The 22,621-nt window shown below is 40.7% G+C and overlaps 1 protein-coding gene and 1 non-coding gene across 3 annotated transcripts in view; one reads left to right on the top strand and one right to left on the bottom strand.

The window, feature by feature from the left end:
• cyth3a (cytohesin 3a) overlaps positions 1–22,621 on the bottom strand; it is a 55,624-nt gene that overhangs the window by 9,666 nt on the left and 23,337 nt on the right. Inside the window, exons 1-10 of one of the 2 annotated variants that reach the window (XM_061967467.2) lie at positions 19,404–19,567; positions 19,236–19,318; positions 18,892–18,956; positions 18,425–18,491; positions 18,229–18,347; positions 13,639–13,719; positions 13,429–13,541; positions 11,579–11,727; positions 11,348–11,459; positions 491–567 (exon numbers count right to left, since the gene is read on the bottom strand). In XM_061967467.2, the coding sequence (XP_061823451.1) occupies positions 491–567; positions 11,348–11,459; positions 11,579–11,727; positions 13,429–13,541; positions 13,639–13,719; positions 18,229–18,347; positions 18,425–18,491; positions 18,892–18,929 (756 nt within the window). In that variant the 5' untranslated portion in view covers positions 18,930–18,956; positions 19,236–19,318; positions 19,404–19,567. Of the gene's footprint in view, positions 1–490; positions 568–11,347; positions 11,460–11,578; positions 11,728–13,428; positions 13,542–13,638; positions 13,720–18,228; positions 18,348–18,424; positions 18,492–18,891; positions 18,957–19,235; positions 19,319–19,403; positions 19,568–22,621 lie in introns of those variants that run through there. The other variant, XM_061967466.2, reaches the window with a different exon arrangement.
• On the top strand, positions 373–445 carry trnav-uac (transfer RNA valine (anticodon UAC)). Its single transcript has one exon. It is a non-coding gene; the product is annotated as a tRNA-Val (tRNA).

The raw sequence follows: 22,621 nt of genomic DNA, 5'->3' as shown, positions 1-22,621 counted from the left end.
GCATGTAATGGCATAATACTGGAATTGCATCCCGATGACAACTGATTGGGGACGCTTGGTTCGGTGGAGCCGTGGTCATCATGTCTGCTTTACATACAGAAGGTCCTGCATTCAACCCCCAAAATGAAGTGTAATGACACTTATTCTGCACAGCGTCACAAATGTGGATAATTATGTGGGAAGGCTGCTTGTATTGTGGTCATCACATCTGTATTGTACACAAGAGCCCGGGTTCGATCCCCTGCATGTGTTCACTTTAATGCACAAAGCTGATTCAACATAATCAAGAATAGACTCAAATAATTAATCTGTGGGTGTAGTATGTGGAATGTTTTTCATTCAGATCAGGATTTACAGACGAGTGAGAAATGTGGATCTATAGTGTAGTGGTCATCATGTCTGCTTTACACGCACAAGGTCCTGGGTTCGACCCCCAGTGGAACCAACTTTAAATGATTAATGTATGCTGCGGAATATGACAAATACTTACAGTTGTGTATTCAAAGTAATACAGGCAGTTGTCCGTCAGTATAAACCACCTCCTCTTCCACGTCTTCACCCTGCCGCCTGCACAGAGAACAAACACAACGACAAGGAGTTCAAACTGAGGAAGTGTGTGTTGAGCAAAACGCTGTGTGAACCTGCTTGAGACCTATGCTCCACGTGCCACATCCGCTTGTAATCATCTGAATTCAAGGACTCAATCAGGGGCATGGCCTGCACACGCCTGTTTCCTTTCAGCCTGAAAATCACTGATGTACACGTGCATTTTATTTATTTGCTGGCAAATAATCGCCTTGGCAGAGACTTTGCGGCAAGAGTGACCGGTTGCATTTGTCCTCATGACTGGAAACTTCTTTTATCAAGACACACAATCGCACCATCTGCCAGCATGGTCTAATAAAAGTAGATTATTTGGATTAGTGGATATTGAGTGATGTAATTAACCCGCATAATACAAAACAACATTTTGGTTTATAGCAACGCACAGTCTGGATGGAACATGTCTGATGCCGACCTGACAGACTGTGCACCGCTAAACTGATGTAATCAATACGTAATGTTCACTTGACCCAGATTTTTTTCTACCGCAGCCAATGGTAAAATCAACGTTTTGTATTTATGAAGTAAGTGTTGTGCTTGCCGACTGGTGTTGGTTTCACTTGCTAAAGCGAAATAAAAAAAATCCACTGACAAAGTTTAAATCTGCATATTTTGCATTCATATTATTAAAAAAGTTAATATTGCTGATATTTTTCATAACATTTTTTAAATTAAAAAAATTATGATTTTTTAATATAATATTTTTTATGTTTGTAATTATATATTTAAAGTTGTGATTGCAGTCACAGCAAAATACATGTAAAAATGTTCAGCTGATCTATATCATTAGAAGCACTCAACAGAAGCACTTAGAATAGACTATTTTTTTTTTTGCAATGATATTTGAACCTAAAAGTGTTTTAACTCCAATTCTACAGACAATATTTCTAACAAAAAAAACAAAGGTGTATGCATTTGCAGGGTGTCCAGCGTATGCCAAAGCAGCAGATGGCGCTGTTACCATTTAAGAAACCCGAAGAAGTCATTTGCGGAACTTCAACAACAACACAAGTGAGTCGCGCGCGAGTTTAGAAACCAAAATGAAATCAAATGAGTTCCGCGCTCCCCGGAACTCATTTGATTGGTCGCTGCAAAGTCCCTTCTTCTTCTTCTTCTGGCTGTTCGAGCTGATTTCTCATGCAGTGCGCCACTTTTGCCCCCATCGGTTGCTGACGGAAAATGAATCGCTGTCTTGTTCATTATGACACCTGCTGAATAAAGGAAGCATGCTTAAGGTAAAGATGTGACGAAAAGTTGGCAACATCGCACTCGCCAGCCGTCAAATTGTACACACTGCCAGCAGCCAGGAAGCAGCGACGCTGAACCATACTTGCCAACTTTGAGACCTCCGAATTAGGGGGATGGGGGGCGGGGTTTGGTGGTAGCGGGGGGTGTATATTGTTTGGTGTGGGTTCACAGTGTGGCGCATACTTGTAACTGTGTTAAAGTTGTTTATACGGCCACCCTCAGTGTGACCTGTATGGCTGTTGATCAAGTATGCCTTGCAGTCACTCATGTGTGTGTAAAAACCGCATATATTATGTGACTAGGTCAGCACCCTCTTTGAATGGAGGAAAAGCGAACGTGACGACAGGTTGTAGAGGACGCTAAAGACAGTGTCTTTAAGGCTCACCCCCAATATTGTTGTCCGGGTGGAAATCGGGAGAAATTCGGGAGAATGGTTGCCCCGGGAGATTTTCAGAAGGGGCACTGAAATTCGTGAGTCTTCCGGGAAAATCGGGAGGGTTGGCAAGTATGCGCTGAACATCCACTTTTAGGGCTACGTTAGACTTGTTTTCCATGATATTAATACTGTTAAATACGATTAAATTGGGATTGCCAACTGCATGCTGTAGTCTATGCTATCACTATGTGGCCCTTTGTTGTGAAAAGGCGGGTTCTTCTTCACAAGCTGTAATGCTGTTTTCCTTCAGAAACTATTAGGAACCCTGATGATTTAAGTATGTGTGTGTGTTCATTATGACGTGGCTTATAACCTCAGCAAGCATTTCCTCCTAATGTCACAATTGAGGGGCAGCACGGTGGTACAGGGGTTAGTGCATGTGCCTCACAATATGAAGGTCCTGAGTAGTCCTGAGTTCAATCCCGGAATCGGGATCTTTCTGTGTGGAGTTTGCATGTTCTCCCCGTGACTGCGTGGGTTCCCTCCGAGTACTCCGGCTTCCTCCCACCTCCAAAGACATGCACCTGGCAACACTAAATTGGCCCTAGTCTGTGAATGTGAGTGTGAATGTTGTCCGTGTATCTGTGTTGGCCCTGTGATGAGGTGACGACTTGTCCAGGGTGTACCCCGCCTTCCGCCCGAATGCAGCTGAGATAGGCTCCAAAAGGGACAAGCGGTAGAAAATGGATGGATGGATGGTCACAATTGAGACCGCATATAATTATAATGTATAGATTGGGTGAATAGCTATGCTTGGCCGCCATTCTGTAGTTTTTGTTGTAGAGCTCATCATAGAGATCTCTCTGAGAAAAACTACAGATTTTGGCCATTTTGCAAGTTATGCAAGTAATCTATTAATAAAAGTAGCGATGTGTTTCCTTCAGGCACAAGCAAGAGACTTTGCAGCGACCAATCAAGTATTTCTTATAATAAATAAATAATCCGTTCATGAATGAGTATATCCGTTCGGCCACAGTGTTTAATGGAGAAGTCTGATCCACAAAATTTGCAGTCAGCATACCCCTTCCCCTTCGAGCTGTCCTGGATGAACTGAAGTTATTTTTTCCAATCATTTTGGAACTTGCAAGCGTACTTCTTCTTCATACTCGTCATCGCCATGTCTCTTCTTCGTTCTTCTGATTCGTTTCTGTTATGTTTTTGGACATTACTACTTGCCGTAGTTTTGAAGCAATGCATGATGGGAATCCAGAGGTTGTGTGTCAGTGTATTAACGTGCCGGCTGGAATAAACACACGCTGAGAAATAGCTCCGTGCCTGCCTACTTTATGTGTTATAGATAAACCTATGGATAACGGAGACATATATAATAGTCTCCTTTTCAGGTAAGAGAGGACGTTAAAGGCAGTGCCTTTAAGGCATGCCCCCAATATTGTTGTCCGGGTGGAAATCGGGAGAAATTCGGGAGAATGGTTGCCCCGGGAGATTTTCGGGAGGGGCACTGAAATAACGGGAGTCTCCCGGGAAAATCGGGAGGGTTGGCAAGTATGCTCATATTTGGAGGGTCAGAAATAAAAAAATATTAGACCACGTCTATTCAGCCACATCCTTTTATGAATTCATAGCTGGGGCTGATTAAAAACAAATTCAGTTGATGCATTTTGGTTAGGGATGTCCGATAATATCGTCATTCCGATATTATCGGCCGATAAATGCTTTAAAATGTAATATCAGAAATGAGTGAAGTGAAGTGAATTACATTTATATAGCGCTTTTTCTCAAGTGACTCAAAGCGCTTCACATTGTGAAACCCAATATTTAAGTTACATTCAAGCCAGTGTGGGTGGCACTGGGAGCAGGTGGGTAAAGTGTCTTGCCCAAGGACACAACGGCAGTGACTAGGATGGTGGAAGCGGGGATCGAACCTGCAACCCTCAAGTTGCTGGCACGGCCGCTCCACCAACCGAGCTATACCGCCTATTACCGGTTTCAAAATAATCAATATCGGTTTCAAAAAGTAAAATGTATGACTTTTTAAAACGCCGCTGTGTACACGGACGTAGGGAGAAGTACAGAGCGCCAATAAACCTTAAAGGCACTTCTTTTGCGTGCCGGCCCAGTCACATAATATCTACGGCTTTTCACACACACAAGTGAATGCAAAGCATACTTGGTCAACAGCCATACAGGTCACACTGAGGGTGACCGTATAAACAACTTTAACACTGTTACAAATATGCGCCACACTGTGAACCCACACCAAACAAGAATGACATACACATTTCGGGAGAACATCCGCACCGTTACACAACATAAACACAACAGAACAAATACCCAGAACCCCTTCCAGCACTAACTCTTCCGGGATGCTACAATATACACCCCCCGCAACCCCTTACCCCTGGTCACCCCTGTTCTGCGCTAGGGTTTCTAAACTCGCAGTCGGGCAAAAGCAAGTATACCTCGCTACAGCCACACAAAACTACTCTAAGTCACGGCCATTTTAAATCGCGTCCACAAGGACAACGGAAGCGAAGCGTGTCTTAAACACAAGTGAAGCTTGAGTTACACGTTACACGGACATCAGAAGAAAAAAAAATAGTACTGAAAATAAATCAAGGTTACGGTTATGACTAGGGTTGTCTACAGGGTGATTCAAAAAGAATACGCCAAAATCATCACTCATTTATTCAGTTCTAAAGCATTGTAATAAACTGAATCAATTGTCATTTGATACAGGCGTTCAATTGTAGGAAGACTGCGTGGTTATTTACCATCAAAATGGCGACTCCTCAACAGACGACGTTTTGTGTGCTCAAGTTTGCGAAAACAAATGCCATTGTCACGGTGCAGCGTGCTTTTAGAACAGAATTTGGCATTGATCCACCCCGTCGTGAGAGCATTCGACAGGGGGTTAAACAGAAGAGACTGGCTGCTTGTGTAAAGAAAAGAGTCCTGGAAGACCTCGATGACACGAAAGATCGAATAACAGCAGCAATCAACACGGTGGATCGCGTTTGGGAGGAATTCTCATATCGTCTTGAGCACTTGTAAAGCATGAAATAAATGCTCAAAGTTATATACAAGACATGTGTTCAAACTAGGATTTCTATTGTTTTTCATTTTTGAAATATGGAATAATAATTTTGGCGTATTCTTTTTGAATCACCCTGCATAATCAGCCGAAAAAGCAATACATTCAACAACCGAAATGATAACCAATGGTGCGCTGCATTAGCCATCTTGGATCACGTTACAAATCAAGTGTCCACTCTCGTGTTGTCAGCGCCACTATGGAGAAAGATATAGCTGCAGCGCAAAACTACTCTAAGTGCCCACAAGGGTGACGACAACAAAAGTGAATCGTGCTTTAAAGACATGGCCGCAGTGGCGCTGACAACGGAAAAGTGTACAATTAATTTGTAACGTGATCCAAGATGGCTCATGCAACGCACCATTGGTTGTTATTATTTCGGTTGTTGAATGTATTGCTTTTTCGCCTATATACAACCCTAACCCTAATCCTGACCCTAACCAAAACCTAACCCTAACAAAAACCCAAACCCAACCGTAACCTTAACTTATTTTCAGCAGTATTTTCAAAGTTTATTTCTGATTTCCGTGTTATATATTGTCTAGTCAGCTTCACTTCCGTTTAAGAGATTCTTCACTTTTGTTGTGGTCACACCTGTGGGCACGTCTTTAAGTAGACGCGACTTATACCTAAAGTGGGTGCGCCTTAGAATAGTCCTGCGCGGCCGCAGGAAGATATACTTGCCACAGTGGCGCTTAAAACGCGGGAGTGGACACTGGTTTTGTAATGTGGTCCAAGATGGCTAATGCAACGCACCATGGGTTGTTGTTATTTTGGTTGTTAAAAGTATTTCCTTTTTTGTCTGATTTATATACAACCTTAACCAAAACCCAAACCTAACCTTAACTTATTTTCAGCAATATTTCTTGAAATTATTTCTGATTTCCGTGTTATATATTGTCGCTGCAGCTTCACTTCTGTTCAAGACACGCTTTCGTTGACACGTCTTTAGGTGGACGCGACTTAGAGTGGGCTCGACTTAGACCTAGAGTGGGAGGGACTTGGACCTGAAGTGGGCGTGACTTAGAGTGGGCACAACTTAAAGTAGTTCTGCATGGCCGCAGCCAGATATACTTGCCACAGTGGCGCTTAAAACGCGAGAACGGACACTTGATTTGTAACATGGTCCAAGATGGTTCATGCAACGCACCTTCGGTTGATATTCTTTTAGTTGTATTGCTTTTTTGTCTGATTATCTGAAACCCTAACCCTAACCGCAACCTTAACTTATTTGCAGCAGTATTTTTTAAATTTTATTTCTGATTTCTTTGTTCTGTATTGACTCTCCAGCTGCACTTAAGACACACTTCACTTCTGTTGTTGTAACCCCTGTGGGCACGTCTTTAAAGGCCTACTGAAAGCCACTACTACCGACCACGCAGTCTGATAGTTTATATATCAATGATGAAATCTTAACATTGCAACACATGCCAATAGCTTACTAAAGTGCAATTTTAAATTTTGCGCGAAATATCCTGCTGAAAACGTCTCGGTATGATGACACCGGCACGTGACGTCACGGATTGTAGAGGACATTTTGGGACAACATGGTGGCCAGCTATTAAGTCGTCTGTTCTCATCGCAAAATTCCACAGTATTCTGGACATCTGTGTTGGGGAATCTTTTGCAATTTGTTCAATGAACAATGGAGACAGCAAACAAGAAAGCTGTAGGTGGGAAGCGGTGTATTGCGGGCGGCTGCAGCAACACAAACACAGCCGGTGTTTCATTGTTTACATTCCCGGAAGATGTCAGTCAAGCTTTACCATTGGCCTGTGGAGAACTGGGACAACAGAGACTCTTACCAGGAGGACTTTGAGTTGGATGCGCAGACGCGGTACCGTGAGTACGCATGCAGCTGCGGCTTCCAAACATTTGATCGCATGCCCGTACGTGCGTGCCGCTATGTGCATGTCACGTACGTAACTTTGGGGACTTTGAGGAAATATATGTGCTGTATGAACTTTGGGGAGGTGAACGGTACTTTGGGCTGTGGGATTGAGTGTGTTGTGCAGGTGTTTGAGTTGTATTGGCAAGTTATATGGACGGGAGGGGGGAAGTGTTTGTTATGCGGGATTAATTTGTGGCATATAAGCCTGGTTGTGTTGTGGCTAATAGAGTATGTATATGTCTTGTGTTTATTTACTGTTTTAGTCATTCCCAGCTGAATATGAGGTCCCACCCGCCTCTCACAGCATCTTCCCCATCTGAATCGCTCCCACTGCCCTCTAGTCCTTCACTCTCACTTTCCTCATCCACGAATCTTTCATCCTCGCTCAAATTAATGGGGAAATCGTCGCTTTCTCGGTCTGAATCGCTCTCGCTGCTAGTGGCCATGATTGTAAACAATGTGCAGATGTGAGGAGCTCCACAACCTGTGACGTCACGCACATATCGTCTGCTACTTCCGGTAGAGGCAAGGCTTTTTTATCAGCGACCAAAAGTTGCGAACTTTATCGTCGATGTTCTCTACTAAATCCTTTCAGCAAAAATATGGCAATATCGCGAAATGATCAAGTATGACACATGGAATGGACCTGCCATCCCCGATTAATAAATTAAATCGCATTTAAGTAGGCCTTTAAGTGGATGTGACTTAGACTTAAAATTGTAGGCGTGACTTAAGCCTAAAGTGGGTGTGGCTTAGAGTAGTTCTGCGCGGGCGCAGCTACATCCTTCTTGGTAAAAGGGAAATGTATGTGTGTAAATGACTAACTCCTGAATATTACACTTAGATATAAAAGTAAGGTACTTCAAAATAAGGATAACAATAAACACAAGGTTAATGTTGTAGTTTGTGTTTAGACAAAAGACCATTGGAAATAAATATATTACCCTATTATAAGTGGACAGCTTCACTGACTCAACGCCCATACAGTAAAGGGGCCTTTGGGTTATTGTACTTGACTTAAATGTTGTTTCATTGGGAATTTAAATTTGCTAGGGTATTTTCAGGCATTTTACAATGTAGGCATACAATCAGTACAATAAAAATGGGGGTCTTTGTTGACCAGTCTAAAATGTTGAGCCCTGTGCACTCCTGCCTGTCATTGGATGATAGAAGCCCAGCAGGATGCTTCATCCTGCTACGCACTCATCATACTCATTGGGAATACTGACAGGAAAACAGAGTCATTCATTCATCCAGACCTTTAAACTAAGCGGCGTCCCCTCTGATGGGGTTCAAATAAAAACGGAATGTAGTGCTGGGGAAAAAGTACAGATAACTTGCTGATCTGGCAAGTGCAGAGGACAGAAACACAGAGCCAGAGAATGCAGAGGAAGATTGGGGGGTGGGGGATGAGAGGGATGGAGAGGTAGGAGGTAGTGAGGCCAGCAGGGCAGGACCAGAGAGGAAGGATAATGAAAAAAGGGGTGAAGGTCTCCATTATTTCTCTACATGAGCAGTTCCACACAGCGGTGGGCACACATTCCCAAAAGTCTATTCTCTAAGAGCATGACTACATGTTCTGACAGATAGCTGGATTAGTAGCGGGCGGGGTGGAAGGGGTCTTTATGAGATGACTCCACTGCAAAGTCCTTACTATGCAAACTTAAACACTTAAACAGTGATATTTTGTGAATGTACAAATTGGCTTTAAAACGAAATTTAGCACCGTCTTTCATCTTATTACTATGTGGAAAAAAATGCTGCATTATAAAAAGCAAGTGGCTCTGGAGTCTGATGAATAAAGGTGATAAAATACCTTTTTGTATGTGTGTGCAGTATTTTTTGAACAATTTGGGATCGGCGTGGCTCGGATGGTAGAGCGGCTGTGCCGTCTACTTCTGCCATCCTGATCACAGGCAATGTGTCTCAGGCAAGACGCTTCACCCACCTTTCTCCCAATGGCATCCACACTGGTGTGCCAACGTGCAGGACTCCCTTGAAAAAGAAGTTCTTAATCTCAATGGGACTTTTTTGGGTAAAAAAAAAGTTAAAGAAAAATAGCCAGCCTTCTATGGAGTGAACTTAATGCAGAATGACAGTGATTGTCATTCTCTTTTGGAGATTTATGTCTAAAAGAGAGACGCTCAAGCCTTCACCTATTGGCCACTTAATTAGGTACACCCGGCAAATATGATAGAGCTTTTGTGGGGGAAACTGTGCATTTACAAAAATAATAAGATTGTCCTGCAGTGTCTGACTAACTAGTAGGGGTGTGCCGATTAGTATCTGCTGATTTTCATGAAAAAGTACTTGATCTCCATTGCCGATTAATGCCTTTTAAAGCAGATCACAATGTATTTATTTTTAGTGCCCCGTTAACAAGCTAGCAGCTAATTGTGTATCTCCATACACAGTGTGGAGCTGCTCCCCTAAGTTAATTATTATCATGTTGAACATGTTACAGAAGCAGGCATCCTAATAGCTAAGCTAACCACTGAGCTAGATTTAAACAACACCAATAAATAAGTAAATATGTTATTTTAAGATTGAACCGCATTACAGCAGAATTTAATTAATTATTTAATTAACAAGTAGATTATTAAGGGTCTAGAGAAGATAATATAACCACAACTGTTGGTGTGTCAGCATTGCCACAGTCAGCACGCCACATGTAAGAGGAGGGCTGATTGATCCATAAATTGAGTAGTATCAGTATATAACCGATACTAGAGTGATTAGGGCGATATTTTTATGGCTGTCGAATTTAGATCATTGTATAATTTAAATTTGCTTCAGAAACGTTTTTCTGAAACTTTTTACTTGAATGCATGTCATTTACCTGCACAAAACTCGATAACAGTTTTATCTAAAGTTCTTTTAGGCTGTATTTTGGAGTGAAATTTGCTAGCCAGCACACCAGTCGGAGTCTCCTCACTTAATTTTGTACTGACGTGTGCATTGATTTGATCACTGACCGTATAACGGTTAAGGTAAAAAAGCTTGTATGGTCAAATGATTAATCTAAGTGTGTACATGATTAATGCGATAACTTTTGGTGATTAATCACATCAGTTAACTTGTCAATTTTGACAGCCCTAATTTAATAAAGTATTTTTTGTTGTTGTTGCTTTTGTTCATGTTTACAAACTCAGGGAATAATTCCCTGGACACAGGAGGACCAAAATATTTAAAAGAGTAGTGGATAGTAATTTTTGATGTTAGATAGATAGTACTTTATTGATTCCTTCAGGAGAGTTCCCTCAGGAAAATAAAAAATTCCATCAGCAGTGTACATAATTGAGATCAAATTTAAAAAGTAAATAATAAATAATGGGGGTATATGTTATTGTTTTGCATCCCCTGTCATCCTAGTACGCCCCCTCCCCCCCGGAGAGGAGTTGTACAGTCTGATAGCGTGTGGGATAAAGGAGTTTTTGAGTCTATTAGTCCTGCACTTGGGATGAAGAAGTGTAGCACTGAACAGGCTCCTCTGGCTACTGATAACGGTATGCAGAGGGTGACTGGCATCATCCATGATGCTCAGTATTTTTTCCACAGTCCTCTTCTCTGCCACCGTCACCAGTGAGTCCAGTTTTATTCCGATCGATGTTGTTTAATTATTGTGTGCTATTGACTTTGTTTTGATTAAACAATTGTGTAAAGTACAACATAATAAGAAAATAGTTTATAAATTGTGTTGATATTGTTACACTGTCAATAGCACTCACCATAAAAGGTTTTGAAAATGTACATATAATACATGTAATTGGTATTGGTATGGGTATCGGCCGATCTCACTCATGGATGATTAAAATTGGCAGCATTAAACCCTGATCGGAACATCCCTACTAACTAAGTATATATTCAATTACAAAATGAATCAAGTGTTTTATTAATGCCTTACTTTCCCCCTGATGAAGTGCTGTGAGGGTGTGGATGTTTGAAGAGAAATGTTAACCAGCATAATTATCTGCTTTCAGTTATTGTGGTACAAGGTTTGTCAGCCTCTGTTTAGGCTTCACCGCACGCAAAACAAGAGGCACTGGCCCTGGCTCATCTAACATGACGGTGACTTCACCGCAGTTCTGGAAGGGTGAGTGACTGTGGACGCACATACCCAGCTTTAAAAGCCAGCCTTCTCTGTCGGGGTTGAAAAATGTATGCGTCAGATCATTCCCGTCATCCTCTGGGATTTTAAATGGCTCATTTTTGATGCTGTCGTAGAGGTTCTGTGGAAAAAAGAGGGGAAGATTAGTATTTATTTGAGAAAGTGCCTAGTTTCTATGCAGAAAGGTGTGACAAGAGAGGCCACAGTCACTGGCACATTCCTCGCAAAACAAATCCTCACCCTGAGAAGTTCCTCTGGAAGATCTCCGCCCTCATTGATGCCTCTGTTCATAGAGATGAAACGCTCCACAGGGGGCTTGTCTCTGACGTTGGGGTTATGCAGGCTAGTGTTTAGCATGATGATAGCGAACGACAGCACGTAGCAAGTGTCTGAAAAGAGCGTTACAATATTCAGATGTATTGCAGATGTGCATTTCTGAGCTTAGAAGCCTCCATTACAGTCTTACTGTAAGTAGGACAAAATATGCATTTGGATGTATGAAAAAGTCGTTTGGGTAATGACCCACAGATGCAATCACCACATGGATGGAATATTTTAGGTTTAGTGGGATTCTTCTTCTTCCAAGAACTGATTGCACATTGCTAACAGAAGTACAAATCATGTACATGATGCAGATGCTGAGTAAAAAACACATCTTTCCTGATCCCATCATTGCAGAGTACAAGAATGTAGCGTGGTTTTGTACAAAAATGTATGTATTATTGGTATTAAACTTAGGTATGTTGATTTTCCTTAAAACAAATTCCAATTTCCACATCAAAAAAGTTCACAATGAAACCGTGACATTACCAAATATTTTGAGCCTTTGTAATGCAGCGTATGGGCAGAAAATTATATTTCTAAAAACACAATATCGTAAGATATATTATTATTATATTATACCAGTATGGTATGTTCACAAAGAATCAAATACAGTACTAATAAGAAAGAAATGAAGTTTTCATGGTCATCATAGGTGTAGTATTAGGATGGGCGTAATACACTATTGAGTAGGGATGTGAATCTTGCAACTACTCAGCATTCGATTCTATTTTGATTCTTGGGGCGATGATTCAATTCAGAATTGATTCTCGATCCAACATGATTCTCGATTTGAACCGATTCTCCCAATATATTATTTGGTATCAAATGATTATAAAATCTTTTCAAAATAGGTTACAAAAACTCCTTATTAGTTTTTTTCCCCCTATTAGTGCAGCAATTAAGCACAGAGATGGCCTAAAAAAATGCTTTAATTGTAAACATGTATTCTTAAAAATCAAATGGATTCATAAAAAATGATTAATCGATTCGGAATAAATAATAATCACAATCTGGATGTGAATCGATTTTTTTTCCAGCACCCCTACTATTTAGGCTTAGTGTGTCAAACTCCAGGCTTGGGGGCCAGATCTGGCCCACCACATAATTTTGTACGGCCCACGAAAGCCTGTAAATAATAGTCAACAAAGTACTTTATCTTTCTTACTAAATGTATTCGTTCATTTCATTATGAATAATAAATAACGACTCTGAAATCCGCTACATTTGTTTGTAGCTTTTCATTTTCTAAATACAAAAACATACTTCTTGATACATGACAGTCAACTTAAGTTAAGTTTGAGTTTACATTTCATGAAGAAATATATTGCCTTTACATCCCTATAAAACATATTTGTGAGACAGAAAATGTATACCATCACTTTGCCCCCAGACTGAGCCCTCACAAGCATCTTGTTTCCTTTTATAAAACATGCTGAAATATTTACCAGGCTGTTGTTTTTGTTGTTAGTCACAAGACTGTGTTCTCACTCAGCCAGGTTGTGTCTTTGTGAATAATGGATGTTCTGTGTCTGTAGCTTGCTGTGCTCATCTGCTGCACAAGGCTGTGATGTGTAGTCACTTTAATCTGCTTAATCCTTATTGAGCCTTATTTACCGCAACTCTTATAGCTGAATGTTATTGATGCATTCAAAACACAAAGGGCCATCACTTAGTGCATCCTGTTGCGGGGTACCGTCACATGTTTGATTCAACGGCTGCTTGGGCAGATACAAGAATCAGCTTGTAGTTTAAGATAGCCTGCAGACCTGTGGACTGGAAGACCCCGGAGTTGCACTGGCAGTAGCGCGAAGCAAAGGCTTCCATCATGCGGTCGATCTTCTGAGCTTCACCCGGCAATCGGAAACTCCACAGGAACTGCCTATGAGGAAAACAGGAAGTAAAGGGGTGATTCAGTTGGCGTAATAAAGCATCAGGATATGCCAAGCTTAGAACTTGTTCTGTTTGAATGAGCTGACCGTAGAGCTTGGACGAGGTTAAGGTCTGCAAACTCGTGCAGCTCCACAAAAGCCTGGAGCACCTTGATGTTGAAGTCGTCCCTGGTGAATGAAAAAGGGATGTCGGAAACAAGAAGATATTCCGCAAGAAACCAAGTAAACCGGTGTTGAAAAGGGCCTTGTGCCCTTCCTCAGCATTCCTGTCATGATTGCTAATTTATTCACGCAAAATGCTGAGAGGTGGCGTCTGGAAGCAATTTAAACAGCTGGCTGGTGCTTAGTGTTTGCAGCCCCTGGAGGCATCAGTGCATGCGTCTGACTGGTGAAAAGCAGCTAAACCCCAAAGCCACACACACACACACACACTGTGGTTTGTTGGGCCGTCAGAGCGTTCTGTGTTGAAACCTGTCCTCGAGTTTGGTCTTAAAAGCAAAGTTTTCATACAATAACATTGTTGAATATTTACAATGTGGTGTTTGTTTTCTCTGCGATGCGTGACGTTGTTGGTCATGAAGTTGTCTGCAGCCAAATAAAACAAAGATTTTCTGCACAATGTACTGGATATTAAGTGCAAGGAACCATGCACAATACTAACGGTGAGATGCATATGTGATATAACTAGAAGTTCACGATCACAGACTACAGTCACGATCAAAGTCGTTGTCCCAATTAACCACAGCTCACCAGGGCTGGCAGCACTCATGCAGCCCTAGACCATAACGCTGCTACCATCGCGCTTGCTTGGCTAGACACAATTATCTTGGTACTCACTTGCGGTCCCAGCTATTTAGACAATAATGGTTTTGAGTGACTGCATAGTAAATCTATAATGCGATACAAGCTTTAGTGTACACTGATAACATTGTCTTTTGTCTGGTTGCATCGTTTAACCCAGGGGTGTTGAACTTATTTTTATTCAGACCCCCACCGTTGTGTTTGACCCCAGAGAGCAGCATCTAACAGTGAATAACAGTACTACACAATTTCCTGTGCATTTGATTTAGATTTTATTTTGACGTACAATGTAAAAAACCCCAAAAAAAACACATCTGTAGATTTTACAGTAAAAAAAACTGGCAGTTCAGTCGTAATAATTTTGTATGGTGTCTTTTACAGCATATTATTTTAAATGGGAAAAAAAACAGTACTAAAATTGACCTTTTTTTCTTTATTTTTTATTTTTTTTACTGTAAATAGGAAACTGCTTTTTTTATGGTAAACTTCTGGCAACTGAGCTGGAGTTTGTTTTTTAACCATAAAAACAACTGTAGATTTTACGGTAACGGTAACAGTTTTTTTTATGGTAAAAAAACTGGCAGCTCATTTGCCTGAATTTTATTGTCAAAAAACAGTGGAGGGATAACTTGCTTTAAAATATAAGTCAAGTAGTTAAAAAATATTTGTTTCTATTTGAACATAAAAAGTGGTTTAAAGGTACAATCGGATCATGTATTTGTTGCATTATTAGATAATATTTCAGTTTAAAAATATGCGGTTGCATGGAGTGCATGTATGTTTTTCTGTCAAAATGGAAAGAACGAATACATTTGGCAAGAAAAGATTAAGTATTTTATTGACACATTATTTTCAGGCTTTCGAGGACCAAATAATACAACGTGGCAAAGCCAGATTTGGCCCCTGGTCCCTGAGTTTGACACCTGCGGTTTAACCTGTATTCTACTTCCTGTTACCTGCTTCCTTATTACTCTTATTTGGTATATATACCGGTACATGTTTTTCTGCTGTCTCCCACCTCTTATGCACTCGGTGTGTATTAAAAAGTCCCTACTGTACCCCATGCAAAAGCCCAATAATTAGCGTGATAAGTCTTACGTACATAAATAAAGCTTTGTGGCAATCAGAGTAGGCCCCCTGCCTGAGTCATCACACTCTGGTAGAGAATGTTTCCTTGTCTGAGCTGATGTCAGATTACAATTCAGCCAAACACAGCAAATTTGATGGCATGTTTTGCTTATATTTTGGTGTCAGGTAGTTGTACACTAGAGTGTAATATATGTTACACTGGTATTTCGGTTTTGGTTAGTAATCTGTTCCAAACATGGACGTAATTATTTTTTAAAAGGCCGTTTTTGTCGCCTGCACTTATGGGGGTTGGGGACAAAACGTCTAAAAATATTGTTACACTGTTGAATGGTGACAAGTCAAACACTAGCGCCAGGTGGAAAAAGGCAGCTCAAGCTGAAGCTTGTACTTTTACACCACCCACAAGCTCAATGATTGGTTTTGTGGGGCTGCCTTCTTGCCAATGTGACAATGACAAATAAAAGGCAATATGAATCATGAACAAGTAGGACACAGCAAAAGGTAAGACAACATGTTAGATAAAAATCCAAACTTTTACCTTTTTATTGAAGACTCTAGTTGGCAAAGACAGCAATAAACAGAGGAGGAGGACGGGTGGGGACAGCTACGCAGACGCCACCTTCATACTTCCTTTGTTAACCTAATAGTGTTTCTCGCCTTTTTATCAAACTGCCGGCATCAAAACTTTAGTTAACCCAAAAAAAAAAAAAAAAAAAAAAAAAAGCAAAGGACTTAGTCAACATGCGAGTTGGATTTTTGGAGACTTTTGTCATGAGCGATGTTTGGCCGGATAATAACCAAGACGGTATCCAAAAACTGGGGGAAAGATTTGTGTTGAAAATCGAATAATACGAAAAGTGGGCTGTACAAAATCCGTAGTACCACTAACTGTACAAGATGATCATATACAGGTAAAAGCCAGTAAATTAGAATATTTTGAAAAACTTGATTTATTTCTGTAATTGCATTCAAAAGGTGTAACTTGTACATTATATTTATTCATTGCACACAGACTGATGCATTCAAATGTTTATTTCATTTAATTTTGATGATTTGAAGTGGCAACAAATGAAAATCCAAAATTCCGTGTGTCACAAAATTAGAATATTACTTAAGGCTAATACAAAAAAGGGATTTTTAGAAATGTTGGCCAACTGAAAAGTATGAAAATGAAAAATATGAGCATGTACAATACTCAATACTTGGTTGGAGCTCCTTTTGCCTCAATTACTGCGTTAATGCGGCGTGGCATGGAGTCGATGAGTTTCTGGCACTGCTCAGGTGTTATGAGAGCCCAGGTTGCTCTGATAGTGGCCTTCAACTCTTCTGCGTTTTTGGGTCTGGCATTCTGCATCTTCCTTTTCACAATACCCCACAGATTTTCTGTGGGGCTAAGGTCAGGGGAGTTGGCGGGCCAATTTAGAACAGAAATACCATGGTCCGTAAACCAGGCACGGGTAGATTTTGCGCTGTGTGCAGGCGCTAAGTCCTGTTGGAACTTGAAATCTCCATCTCCATAGAGCAGGTCAGCAGCAGGAAGCATGAAGTGCTCTAAAACTTGCTGGTAGACGGCTGCGTTGACCCTGGATCTCAGGAAACAGAGTGGACCGACACCAGCAGATGACATGGCATCCCAAACCATCACTGATGGTGGAAACTTTACACTAGACTTCAGGCAACGTGGATCCTGTGCCTCTCCTGTCTTCCTCCAGACTCTGGGACCTCGATTTCCAAAGGAAATGCAAAATTTGCATGGTTGGGTGATGGTTTGGGGTGCCATGTCATCTGCTGGTGTCGGTCCACTCTGTTTCCTGAGATCCAGGGTCAACGCAGCCGTCTACCAGCAAGTTTTAGAGCACTTCATGCTTCCTGCTGCTGACCTGCTCTATGGAGATGGAGATTTCAAGTTCCAACAGGACTTGGCGCCTGCACACAGCGCAAAATCTACCCGTGCCTGGTTTACGGACCATGGTATTTCTGTTCTAAATTGGCCCGCCAACTCCCCTGACCTTAGCCCCATAGAAAATCTGTGGGGTATTGTGAAAAGGAAGATGCAGAATGCCAGACACAAAAACGCAGAAGAGTTGAAGGCCACTATCAGAGCAACCTGGGCTCTCATAACATCTGAGCAGTGCCAGAAACTCATCGACTCCATGCCACGCCGCATTAACGCAGTAATTGAGGCAAAAGGAGCTCCAACCAAGTATTGAGTATTGTACATGTTCATATTTTTCATTTTCATACTTTTCAGTTGGCCAACATTTCTAAAAATCCCTTTTTTGTATTAGCCTTAAGTAATATTCTAATTTTGTGACACACGGAATTTTGGATTTTCATTTGTTGCCACTTCAAATCATCAAAATTAAATGAAATAAACATTTGAATGCATCAGTCTGTGTGCAATGAATAAATATAATGTACAAGTTACACCTTTTGAATGCAATTACTGAAATAAATCAAGTTTTTCAAAATATTCTAATTTACTGGCTTTTACCTGTATTGAAACTAAAACAACTTAGTTTTTTATTAGCTAAGATTAAATGTAATCTCTAGTGGTTACATTTCAACTAATTGAAAGTGATGTTATTTATTTTCCCAGTTGAAGCAAACGAGACCATCAAGTCAGTGAGGTGACTCTTGTGAAGTACTTGTAGCTACCTTTCTGCATGCTTCATTAATTGCAGCCTTTACTCGTTCGATAATGGTCTCATTCAGATGCGAAAAAACAAACAATATATCATAACAGACAGTAGTTGAGTAAATGAAATAGCTGCCGAACTAGCTTACCGTTCGCCGAGGTAGTCCCCGATCACGGTCTTGTTTAGACCCTCGCCTTTATAGAGGAACTGGGCGATGTCTTCTGGAGTGTGCTGAAGGAGGTCATTCTCCAGCAGGAACTGGATGCCCTGCAGGGGATAAAAATGAGGGGAATCTAATCTAGACCAAAACAAGGTTTGTTTGCAAAAAAGAAGAAGAAGAGTACCTTTTTAGGGTCCATGTTGAATTTCTTCCTGCCCATTGCAATCTGCTTGTTTCTCTGGGATGTCTTACTGGAATACATTGTGAAGTCCGGTTAGAAAAACTTCTGCGTTGTTTTAATGAATACTTTGGCCTACTACGCCACTGTATTTTAATGTTAGTCATTATGATGGTGCTTGGAGAGCCAAGTGTTTTCTGAGGTGGTATACTTGAAATATTTAGAAAAAAAAAAAAAGTTTGAGAACCACTGCTGTACTGTATAGTCATTATTAATATATGAATAGCTATACATGATTTAAAAAACAATTACACACAGGATAATGCCTGTGGATCAACTACATAATAAAAAATATATTTGATATTATATTAACAATTATATTAACTGTGCTAAAAATGTGATGGAGTGTTGATATTTACAAGCAAATGAGTCGAAACAAAATTGTGCAAAAAAAGTAAGTGGTCACATCGTACCTCTCGCCAACGCACGTCAGCTGCTCGATTTCTGTCATGACCTCGGCGATCTCGAACTTCAACCTCTGAGAGACAGGGACGTTTTTTTTAGCCAAAGTATTAGGTATGAGTAAAGCAAGGTGGTTGCAGTATCACACATTCTGCCTTTACAAAGATATGGCAGAAGATAACCATCATGCATCCCAACAGACGTCCGGCAGTTCATATATTATGATTTGTGCTTGATTATTTTATGAGCAATAGAGTAGGCCTATGTTTATTTTTACAGTAGTCATTATTACCATTCATGGAAAAGAGGTCAAATGTTATAAGTAAACTACAGGAAGAACAAGGACAGGACGCACCTCGATGTCGTCGAGCAGCTCCCGCTTCCTGCGCCGGATGTTGCACAGCTCATCCCTCTCCTCCAGGGAGAGATCCTCAGGAACTGAAACCCATGTTGGAGAAAACAAAAAACGCAGCTTAAGCACACATGCTCATTTGTATACACTTTACATTGCGTCAACACACACATCAAAAGGCACGTTGAGGGATCGGGTCCAATCTGGCACCTTGGAGCTGTGAAGGATCAGCAAAACATCGGGAAAAATCACTTTTGCACATTGCTGCTGCTGCGGCACTGACTGTATCACCTCGCTCAAGCTGGAGCCAACACACATCACAAGGCACATCTTTGCTCTTAATTAACCAGAGAAAGAGGGAAAGGGTTTTAATTAAAGCACTTCAAAGTGACTTGGCCCGCCTTCTCCTCTCCACTTTGCCCAGGGGATAATTCTATTAATAAAACCAATCCAGATTAAGTTTCTCCTGCGCTGAATTTGGTGATTTAACTCGGCATTCAAGCTCGTAGGCTCTCAGAGCTCCAGGAAAAAATATGAGAAAGCAGAGCGGATGAGTCACTTTTCAAACCTGTGTCTCTTCATCTCAATCTTCTCCATCCTACTAAGGCACATTAAGCTTGTTTGATCTTGCTTCATTAGGCAAAAGCGGCACAAATCTCTCCACGGGGCTAATATCGCCTACATGTTGTTGAGAGAGTCGATGGAGAAAAGTCACTGGATACCATTCCTCCCGCGACTTAACACAACAAGGTCACTAAGCATCCATCCTACTTTTACTTTCACAGCTTGTTAAGGGAAGAGTCGCCACACATTTCATTGACCTCCTGACTTATTGATGTCATCCTGAAACACTGTGTTTAGACTCAGGTAAACAGCTGTGGGATTTCCGGTTTTTAGCACATCTTAACTCTGGGCCATGTTTCAGTTTTATTCCCATCTGCTGTGAAAGCACGGTGACAAAGAGAACGAAAATAAAGATGTTAATTAGCTGTTGTTACCGCAGGCCCTTTTGCAACTATACTGGAAATTAAAAGCCAATTAAGTGCTCATAAGAGGGAAAACTTTCAAGGCTTTCTTTTTTTTAACATTTTGCAAAAGTTTTTGGCCTATATTCAATTAAATCAGGAAGATGCTCACATGTCTGTGGACCGGTACTACAAGGATTGTTTAGATAGATAGATAGATAGATAGATAGATAGATAGATAGATAGATAGATAGATAGATAGATAGATAGATAGATGGATAGAACTTTATTGATTCCTTCAGGAGAGTTCCCTCAGGAAAATTTTAATTCCAGCAGCAGTGTACAAAATTGTAAAAAAAAAAAAAAAGGAAATAATGGGGATATAAATGGAAACACAATAGAAACATATTACAATAGAATACAAATATAAAGCAACAATGAGAATAAAAATATAACAGTAAAATAAGAATATAACAAGAGTACTTACTTTAGCTTTAGTAACATGTACCTCCATTATTTTGTGCTCCTTTTACAGTGGTGAAATCACACGGATGCTCTTTTTGGTTGCTCTTATTTGTAGTGGGCATCCTCTTTTTGATTATTTTGTTTGAGCTACACTCTCAGAAAAGTAGTAACATAACAGTATGTTGAATAGTTTGAGTACAATGGTGTATAAATGTGCTGCAGCATAGTGACAACTAAAATCTTACACCAATACAAAACCCAATAATATCTATATTGTTAAATGAATACCTCTCTGAAGACATTATCTTTGAAAGAGCAGATTAATACATTATATGAAAATAATTTAACACATGGGTAACAAATTTGGTACCTTTTGTTGTACCTGCGCTCGTCACCGGCTCAAACACTTGGCAGGGAAATAAGCACTTAAGCAGCACTCAGAGTGAACTCAGTCAAACTGCCTCTAGGTCAGTGGTGCCCAAAGTGGGGCCCGTGGGCCAAATTTGCAGAGTGGTTTCATTCAGCCCGCCAAAGGGTGGCTTCCCAAATACATATTCATACTCTTTTAAACTCGCACAATCATTGATGGCTTGTCTGCAAGGCTAACAAGTTGCCATCTATGGAATGTAATGATCTTAACTACCTTGAAAAAAGGCGGTATGGATTAAACTACTCAAGTTATTGTGCAGCTGCATGCTTGAAATTGATGTGTTTGCTCATTGGCACATTTTAACGTAAACTCTTTAAAGCAAAAAGCTTGGGCACCCCTTGTTCTAGGTAATGTTGCAATTTTGCATCTTAATAAAGCCTAATATGAGATGCACAAATGTAGCGTAATGATCCACTTTTCCAAAATTCGCTGGCTCGATGCTAATTTACATTGACTTTGCCATAAAATTAGCTACTGATTAGCATTGGGGATTCTACATGGTGATGTCACCATCTACAAATTTAGTAATGAAAACCACAACTAAGTTGCAGGTTACAACCAAACAGCTAATGTGTAATTGTAATGACCTGGAACGGCAGGTCATGTCTTGTTTTTGGGTGTTTTTCCTGTGTTTTGGGTTTTACTTCCTCTTTTTCGCTCTTATTTTGTTCCTACTTCCTGTTCGGTTTGTGTTGTCCTGCAGTGTCGTCACCCCTGCTTCTAATTGCCATTGTCATCACCTGAAGGTGATTAGCAATTATGTGTTTCACCTGCTGCTAAGTATCTCCTGAGGGCTTTAAAAGCCAGTTGCACTTCTTAGTCACTCTGGGATCATGGTTATGGTAAATGGGTTATACTTGTATAGCGCTTTTCTACCTTCAAGGTACTCAAAGCGCTTTGACACTAATTCCACATTCACTCACACACACTCACTCACTCACTCACTCACTCACTCACTCACTCTGATGCCATTCAGGATCAAGGGTGAAGTGTCTCGCTCAAGGACACAACAGATGTGACTAGGATGGCGGAATCGAACCAGGAACCCTTTCCGAACCGAGCCACGCCGTCCGTCCATGGTTATGGTTAGAGTTCATTTCAAACATGCATAAAATTACAACACGATACATCACAATTTCCAGTTTCTCTTTGTTTGGACGAACGTGGCTAGTAATATTCAGATTATTGCTTTGTATTTGTTTGCTATAAGCTCTTCCTAAAAGCTTTTTTTTCATGCACATCTTTCCCTGTGCTTTTCTGTGCATTTTCCCTGCTGCTTCTTTTTTTCGACTTGTATTTTTTTTCATGCACAGCTTTTCCCTATTCTTGTTTGGTGCATTTCCCGGTTGCACCCTGTTTATGTTTGTATTTGGACCTTTTTGGCATTGAAAACTCTTACTATCCACGCTGCCTGCTGTCTCCTGCCTTGTGGGGTCACAATTGTCGCTACGACTAGCTTACCGTAACAGTAATAAGTACAATACTTGCAGTATAAACACTTTGTAGGTCTCAACATAAGACTAGACATA

Source organism: Nerophis lumbriciformis, linkage group LG11, assembly GCF_033978685.3.
Source record: "Nerophis lumbriciformis linkage group LG11, RoL_Nlum_v2.1, whole genome shotgun sequence".
Taxonomy (NCBI): Eukaryota; Metazoa; Chordata; class Actinopteri; order Syngnathiformes; family Syngnathidae; genus Nerophis; species Nerophis lumbriciformis.
The sequence above is the reverse complement of the archived record's forward strand: the minus strand, read 5'-3'. Positions and strand labels throughout refer to the sequence as shown.